Source organism: Triticum urartu, chromosome 7, assembly GCF_003073215.2.
Source record: "Triticum urartu cultivar G1812 chromosome 7, Tu2.1, whole genome shotgun sequence".
Taxonomy (NCBI): Eukaryota; Viridiplantae; Streptophyta; class Magnoliopsida; order Poales; family Poaceae; genus Triticum; species Triticum urartu.
In genome coordinates this window covers 154112536-154120523 of record NC_053028.1, presented here as the reverse complement: position 1 = coordinate 154120523, position 7988 = coordinate 154112536, and the positions used below count along the sequence as shown (strand labels likewise).

General features: G+C 44.8%; 2 protein-coding genes across 3 annotated transcripts; one reads left to right on the top strand and one right to left on the bottom strand.

Annotated features, from left to right (window-relative positions):
* Positions 1–1579: 1579 nt before the first annotated feature.
* On the top strand, positions 1580–2988 carry LOC125518849. Its single transcript, XM_048683728.1, has 3 exons — positions 1580–1791; positions 1884–1972; positions 2659–2988. Exons 1-3 carry the CDS (start codon positions 1765–1767, stop codon positions 2804–2806), a joined length of 264 nt encoding a protein of 87 aa, XP_048539685.1. The 5' UTR covers positions 1580–1764; the 3' UTR covers positions 2807–2988.
* Positions 2989–3573: 585 nt separating this feature from the next.
* Positions 3574–7420, bottom strand: LOC125518848 (E2F transcription factor-like E2FE). 2 transcript variants are annotated; one of them, XM_048683727.1, is made up of 10 exons: positions 7006–7420; positions 6790–6910; positions 6598–6675; positions 6339–6401; positions 6107–6236; positions 5961–6028; positions 5798–5870; positions 5630–5691; positions 5146–5548; positions 3574–3845 (listed from the first exon to the last, which is right to left on the bottom strand). In XM_048683727.1, exons 1-10 carry the CDS (start codon positions 7191–7193, stop codon positions 3775–3777), a joined length of 1257 nt encoding a protein of 418 aa, XP_048539684.1. In that variant the 5' UTR covers positions 7194–7420; the 3' UTR covers positions 3574–3774. The 2 variants fall into 2 exon arrangements, with proteins under 2 accessions (XP_048539684.1, XP_048539683.1); XM_048683726.1 differs by having other exon boundaries at positions 5961–6031; positions 7006–7419.
* Positions 7421–7988: the final 568 nt, after the last annotated feature.

Below are 7988 nucleotides of genomic sequence, written 5' to 3'. Positions count from 1 at the left end.
TGGCGATAATGGCGTGTCGGCTGCTCGTTCTGGCAGCGGTGATGGTCGTTCGATGGTTTGGGGAACTTCATGTAATTTTCATTATGTTTGGGGTGCTTTATACTTCTAATGAAGTTTTATAATATAGTTCTGGATGTTTTTTTGCAAAAAAAAAAAATCTATTCCTACTAATAAAGGGAGGGTAGCTTATGTCCGTCTGTCATGCATTTTTATAAAAAAAAACCTACCTTTTCTAGTAATTAACCCACAATCCACCTTTAAGTGACATGAAAATGATTCATCACATATTTTTGAAAAACCTCTGCTTTTCTTGTAATTATATATGCGGTCCACCTGCAAAGGATAAAAAAACTGAGGGCTTGCATATAACAATCAACAAAAAAAGGTTGCTTCCTTTGAAACTTGAACTCACAAGCTCAAGTAATGTAGTGACCTCAACAACCAGCTAGGCTACACATGTATTCATGTGCCAACTCATAGTTTTATTTTTACTTATACATTACATTGGTTGAACTCTCTCTTTAGCGGTTTAGAAAAGAAAATATGGACGCGAACCACCATGGAACCTCACGTACGTATGCTGCACAAACTAACTAATTCCACGGACACATGATATATTCTTCATATTTGTTCATTGTTTGAATAATTTTCTTGCATACAACACAAAATCAAGGATCGGATCTTCTCCTACTAGTTGTGTCCAATTGAAACTGATGCAAAATTTATTTCAACATACCAACAATATATCACCACGACTTATGTTGTCATCGCACTTTCTCGTCACCCCCGACACATTAGAGCTTTTTCCCTTTCCCTGGTTGGACCCTCACAATTTCCGCATCGAGGAGGAAAATCCATTTAAAGAAAAAGACCTCGAACCATGCACCATGGAGGGCAAATTTCATCATTCAGTCTATTTCAACCATTGCAAGCCTACATTGCGATATGTAAGAAGTTTTCCAATTAGTCGCATGCATCTACTCATTTAGATCCATCACCCTATTGTTGTTGTCGGCCGTGCGCACCATAATCCGTGTCATCTGCCATCCATGGATGTGAACCAAAAATTGGCAACTCGGCAATCAACGTTTGTCGTCCATTTGCTTTGCATGTTTTTTCTGTACCCCAAAGCCGTAGAACCATCGTTCTACGGTAATTTTGCTTTGCATGCTCACTAAGGAACATGTGCTGGTAATAGTATGTGTTTAAGATTTGCTCTAGAACAAAGCATGGATGTCGTGATAGGATTTATTTCTCTCGATGCAGCACACGGATCTGTGTGCTTGTAATTGCTAAGGTCGCATGGCACTTCTTAACTTGCCTTCACTTAATCTCTCATAGTTCTTCCTCCACGCCACACAATCAGTGAGCCCAAATGATTGATCAGTTCTTGTTCTCCGACCAAAAAATAATGGGAGCGAGTATATCCATCCACCCAACAGCTACTTTTCGTAAGCTAATTGGGCTAAGAGAAAACTAGCTAATCCTTTCCTTAAAAAACACTCACCTGCACGTATCCGATCATATCCACTTGTCTCTACGCCAAAGCCGGGTGCTACTGGCAGAAAACCAGGTGGAAACGCGAGGGCAGGCCCGTCATTTCAGCCAAGCAACTCCGAGCGACTGAGCAACCACACCCGCACAATAAAGCCGGCTCACGCACTCCGCCCACTCCCTCTCAACCGCCGTCGCGTCTCCACTTTCCTCTCCATCTCACTCACTCTCCCCCTCCGCCGCCGGCGCAGCGTCCTCCCCGCGACTCCGATGGCCAGCAAGTGGGTCAGGCCCGAGGTGAGCTCCACGCCCAGATCCGGGCCATCCGCCCGCTCCTGCCACTCGCTCTTCTTCCGTTCGCTTATCTATCCTGTCTCGCGGCCGCGCAGGTGTACCCGCTGTTCGCGGCGACGGGCGTGGCCATCGGCATCTGCGCCTTTAGCCTCCTTCGCAACATCACCGGCAACCCAGAAGTCAGGTAAAGATCTCGACTGCTTGCAGTCCCCCCCTCCTCCTATCCCTGGCCGTTTATTTCTTGATTGAGAGAAACGAATCGGCCCCCTCCCTCGCTTGTTTGATTATTACTACATGGCTTGGCGTTGTACCGCTTATTAGTGGACAAGATAAGAGTAGATCTGCTGGATTATGGCCTGTTCGTGGTGGCTGGCCGCTGGGTGTTTGAGTGTTGACTTCGCTGCTACGGTCGATATCCATGTTTTTTCAGGTGAAAAATTTGTGGTCTTGGTTTCATTTGGGTCGGAGAATCGGTCCACGAGGGGTGAGAAGAGAACCATTTAGCCTTTTGGGGGAGATATCTTGCTTGTGCGCGTGGATTGTTGGTGAAATTATGCGGGATTTCGCAGTATATGATTTTCTATTCTGAGTATGATATTGTACCAATCATAGCTCCTGCAGACAGGAAGTCATGTGTGTTATCATGTGGGTTCTAATGGATAATGAAATATTGTACTAGTACATGATCTACTTTTTGTACTAGCAATTGTTTAGTGCACTTCGCATGATCGGGAGACGATCTTAACAAACCTTATCTGCATTGATGGTTATCTTAATAAATTTGTGGCAGCTCATCTTAATCTTGTGAGAAGAGCCTGAAACAACCTAATACTTCTTAGTAACGATGTACTGAAATGATTTCATCTGCAGGGTCAACAAGATGGGGAGGGCAGCGGGAGTGCTTGAGAACCATGAGGAGGGCAGGCGCTACGCCGAGCACGGCCTCAGAGCCTATGTGCAGGACAAGACCCCCGAGATCATGCCAGGAATCAACAAGTTCTTCACCAGCCCAAAATGAAGCACTTTAGTCTGTCTGTGACTCGCTATTAGTAACTGTTGTGGTCAAGTGCAAACCTATTTCAAGCATTCAGTAATGTTGTCGCGTCCATAATTCAGAGGACATCGTCAATTACCTCTTATTGAAAGAACCATGTGATGTTTGATGGCTTGCTATATATGTGATGGTTGATGGCTTCTAAATATCTGCTTCATTGAGATTGTGGATATTCCATGCTTCCGTGTAGTTGCTGTGTTGTGGTTGTGGAGACCTCAGTGGTAGCTCAGCGATTACTGCAGACATTTGGATATTGCTACTGCTGGTATTTTGAAGTGTGTTCCTGTCTTAGCAGTATCTTTCACACAACTCCTTTGGAATTTGTCAATTCTGTGAGCATGTATGCGCTGTGGTATTTGTGGGTATGGAAAATGACTGTCTAATAAGTCAATCCTGGTACAACATTTTACCCAACAGCCAAGCTCTTGTTGTAGTACTTAGATGCATTTTACATCAGTGATTAACATATTTCTAGCTTATTCTGTTGAAGTTGACTAGCATAGCCTGTTAAGGTTTTAAGATCCAGGTGATGACATAACAAAATTAACTCATCAGAGCCGACTGAAAAGAACAGACATTATAGATCAAACCATGTGGCTCTAATATGCTAGCCTCAGCTGTTGTCCCAGCCATCTCCTCTCTATACAGCTGCCAAATAACACTTTGCTGGAGAGAACAGATGCAAAAAGACTGAAGATGAACTAAGTAGACAAAAGTACACTGCCTAAAAAAAGATGGACAGTCAAGTGTATCATTATTCTGTTTCTTTTTTGCATTGAGTAAATACATCGAGCAAAGGCGAAATGAGCCTTTGTGTTTATGACATCTTGCACAGGTCGAATCCTTTCTAGAGTCCTCGGCAGATGAGGTGATCTGCCTACAAGAACTGATTTACAACAGACCTGCCTAAACTAAACCGTCCCTCGTGAGGTTTATTCCCGTGTAAGATCCAAGTACCATGATTTCCAGGCTTCAACATAATGGCCAAAAAGATCATTCAGCGCTGCATTCACAAAATGTAGGGGAACTGTGTAAGTTTATCAACAGGGTAAACCATATATTTGACACAAACAGCAAAAATGGCATAGTTAAAAGTTACTCCCTCCGTAAACTAATATAAGAGTGTTTAGATTACTACTTTAGTGATCTAAACGCTCTTATATTAGTTTACAGAGGGAGTACTGTATTAGTTAAAACTGGAAATAACATCATGAGAAACTATACAACCACTTGTCAAAGACTAGAGGGCTGATGGCAGTTATTAAAACTAGATCACTAGATTCAGAAATTGGGATTTCTAGTATGGTTGTGAAAGTTCAATCCCTATTTATTTATTTATTTTGCCTTTTGGGATAAAGAGAAGGTTTGAGGGATTAAGTTTAGGGGATCTGCTAGAGATGCTCTAAGTATACTAATAAATTAAAAAAATTAAAAAACTTCCACATTTGGGGCTAATTACCACCACTATTGAGAAAAAATTCAAAAAACCTCCACTTTTGAGGCTGGTTGGTAACAAATTGTGCTGATCCAAGGCTTAGTGCATTTTGACAGTGAATCTGATGGGTGGGACCCATCTGTTGGGTTGGTGTGGCAAAGACTAGTCCTAGTCCCACTTGTCAGCCATACATCTTTTTTCCCCTCTCTTCTCCTTCCTCCCCACCTATCTCTCTCCCTTACCAACGATCCTCCCCCTGCCGCTCTAATCTACTCCTTGAGCACAGCCCAGCCAGCGACCTCCGAGACGATTTCTCTATCTACTTCCACTGGTGACTACTCATGTTGAATTTGGTTGTCAAAAGACCAAATGGCAAATGCTATTATTGTCGGCTATCGTGGAACATGTTTACATACCCGTTTCAGTCAATGCATAAATACAAACAGGTATACAAACAAGCGCTAGAATGGCTACTCAAAGTAAAGGGGCTAAACTTCTAAAATTAATGAAACCGTATAAAATTAATTTTGTCCTGAATTCCTGAGCTCCAGTTTCTTCTTGATCATGCATATCAGTTTGGATGTGAAGTGGCCAAAGTACTAGACATGTAGATTACTACTCCCTCCGTCCCATAATATAAGAGTGTTTTTGACAGTACACTACACTAGTGTCAAAACCACTCTTATATTATGGGACGGAGGGAGTAGTAACTAATAGAGGATCAGAGAAGCACTTCAATGCATCCAGTGCAAAGAGAAGGGTAGATACCAAAACTGGCATCTCAAAACAAAATTCCATCCAGTGTAGTTTTCTAAATTCTAAATCTTAACTGTAAAAAATAAACATGTGGGGGCAATGTTTAGCTTACCATGATTTTGGTACTGTGGACGGAATGAAACAGCGAGATTCTCCCAGTCTTGAATGTTCTTCGTCTCATTCTCCCTCACTGACTGATCATCAACTTCATGTTTCCTTGCACCAGCAGGGTGGAAGGGCCCATAAACAAAGCCACTACTCTTCCCTTGCCCGAGCTGACTCTCGAAAGTTTTCAACATGCTGCTGCCACCTTGCATGAGTTTGGGTTTGTTCTCTGTTTCCAAGACTAACTTGCCCCTCTTATTGTCAATGTTTGTGATGTCGGTACCAAATGCCCTCTTGCTAGACATAATCTTCCTGGCTGGCGGTAAAGCAACCGTGACAGTGGCACCTTCCTTTCGCTTTGCCTGACCAAGCCACCGGAATGCAGGTTTTCTGGAGTCCACCTGCTGCGTCTGAAACAAACCACAAAACCAACCATGCTAAGAAAAATGGTCACTTCCACAATTTGAAATGGCATGTGGTCAAGAGACTACCTTCTCGATGAGGTTCAAAGAAGATAGTACATTGGCAATGTCATACAGTCGACGAACTTTAGCTGTATTATCAACATCAGAATTGTAATGAGTTCCATTTGGATAGAAAAATCTGTTGCAACGACTAAGCAATGGATCCCATAAAATATAAGAAATGCAAGTACTGACTTCTCATGTTGCTCTCGGCATGTCTCTCTCCAAGGAGCAGCCTTGCAGCCTCATCAAGTGAGACTGTCTCAACCTGTGCCAGTAGTGAATCACATTGCAATTAACCACGAAGGACAAACCGCCTTAATGAAAAAAAAATCAGTGGAATTCTCAATCAGTTCACCTCCATGGTGAGGAAGAGCTTGACGAAATTCTGAGTGAGCAGCCCAAGCGACTTCTCCTTCCTATGATCTACTAATGTGGCACCAGAAACACTAATTCAGCACATAACGACAGCAAACCAATGAGAAAGTGATTGATCAGTCATACCAGATCGACGCGGGCACATGGGTGTGTCCGGCTTATCAGAAGCATTGTCTATTGACTGGCTAAGCTTCTCACTGTCAGCGTCCCCTTCTGCATCACCCAATTTATCATCGTCGTCTTCATCGTCCGACACCTTCACAACCACCATAAGAAAAGTCACTTCTTTTATCAGCAACAATCGCTGATTTGCATCACAACTAAAAGGGCCAAGTAAAACAAAGTGAAGAAATCTAACATTGGCAGCAGATGGTTCCTCCGGTGGCGGGGCTAATCCAGACATCTCTCTCAATGTCCTCTCCTGAACAAACGGGAAGAACAAAATAGGAAGCCATTAATCATTTTGGTATTTCAATGTAAACAGTCTATTTTTCTGAAACAATGTAAAGACTTGCCATTTTCATTAATTAATTGAGAAGAAGAGAGTTGCCCAGCTAATTAAGAGCAATCTTTAAGCCGTGTAGAATCAGCATAGATCAGAATAGGCGGATCCAAACCTTGAGTTCCTTGAGCGCGGCAGGGACGCCCTCAAAGCCTATCCATGTGTACCGATTCTTGGCCCTCCTCACGAGAATCTGCGTGATGCTCAACGAATGTCAGGGAAAGAAGAGGAGAACATAAACGAAACAGCGCATGGGTAAAATCGCATGCCAAGGACAAAAAAAGGTTTCTTTGTTATCAGGGCTCACCCCGACGCTCTCGAGCACGTTGACGATGTCGTAGATCCGGCGCCTCTCGACGCCGAGCCGCCTGGCGGCGTCGTCCAGCCCCACCGTCTCCACGTCGTCCCGGTCGTACAGCGCCACGAAGCTGCAAAGCCCGGCAGCGGCCTAGCTAGGTCAAAAACCGGCGAAATGCACAGCGCGTGTTGCGGAAACGAGAGAGCGGGGAGATCTCCCCCCTACTTGGAGCAGAGGAGGCCGAGGGACTTCTGCTTGCGGCTGTAGGCGTGGTGCCGGCAGGCCCTCGCGGCGGCGCCCGAGCCGCCTCCGGCGCCGTCGATGACCAGCCGCGGGGGCAGGTAAGGAGGAGGAGGGGGCGGCGGGGGCTGCGCGGCGGCCGCCGGAGCCCCGGCCGCGGCGGCGGGCTCCATCGCCGGTGGATGTCGAGGTGGAAAGGGTGGGGAGGGGCGAATTTTGTGGCCTTGTTTATTGGTGATGGGATCTGCGGGTTGGGTTTTGGAAAGGTGGAGGAGGGGAGGGGAGGGGAGGGCGGCGAGGACGTTGGAATGATTGCGTTTTGGCGCCCGCGGCGGCGGCGCGTTTTCAAACTTTTGCCCCCCTCCGCGCCGCCTCCCGTCCCGTCTCCCGCTCCTGCGCGGCGCGGTCGGTCTGGCCTAGCGGTGGTTAGGGCTAGCACCAGGTGGATTGTGGAGTCAGAGGCTGGTCCAGGAATAAAGAAAGGTAGAAATAGAAAACACCCTAAAAATATATACTTCCTCGTTCGAAATTACTTATTGCGAAAATGGATAAAAATAGATGTATTTAAAACTAAAATATATAGATCCATTTCTCCAACGAGTAGCTACTCTAGTGATTATAAAACATCTTATTACATAGGTCATTGATTCTTTTAGAGAATGTGTGCTGTTTTTCTTTTTGCGGAGAGAAAATGTGTACTATTTATTTCTATAGAATATGATAGATGGTGTTGTAAAGGGCGGCTGCCTGAAAAGTGAAGGATTATCACGAGTAATGAGAACATTAGAATGCAACTGTCGCGAGCTCGGTTCAGCTTGGGCAGTTCATGCGCATCTAGAGGTTCAGAAGCTAACAAAATTGAGTGATTCTTTCATGTCTGAGACGCGTCTGTTGAAATACAAGATGGTTTTTTCCCCAATGTTTGGGGTTTCATCACATGCTCTTTGATGAGAGTGTTGGGAGGAGTG

What these genes read in the sequence shown, in the direction of transcription:
- LOC125518848 (XM_048683726.1), bottom strand. Translation starts at nt 7,193, where the DNA reads ATGGAGCCCGCCGCCGCGGCCGGGGCTCCGGCGGCCGCCGCGCAGCCC. An exon ending in AGCTCTTCCTCACCATGGAG is followed by an intron (nt 5,871 to 5,960) that starts GTGAACTGATTG and finishes CTACTGGCACAG; the next exon opens with GTTGAGACAGTCTCACTTGA. An exon ending in TGCCGAGAGCAACATGAGAA is followed by an intron (nt 5,692 to 5,797) that starts GTCAGTACTTGC and finishes TTGATAATACAG; the next exon opens with CTAAAGTTCGTCGACTGTAT.
- LOC125518849 (XM_048683728.1), top strand. Translation starts at nt 1,765, where the DNA reads ATGGCCAGCAAGTGGGTCAGGCCCGAG. An exon ending in GCAAGTGGGTCAGGCCCGAG is followed by an intron (nt 1,792 to 1,883) that starts GTGAGCTCCACG and finishes GCGGCCGCGCAG; the next exon opens with GTGTACCCGCTGTTCGCGGC. An exon ending in ACCGGCAACCCAGAAGTCAG is followed by an intron (nt 1,973 to 2,658) that starts GTAAAGATCTCG and finishes TTTCATCTGCAG; the next exon opens with GGTCAACAAGATGGGGAGGG.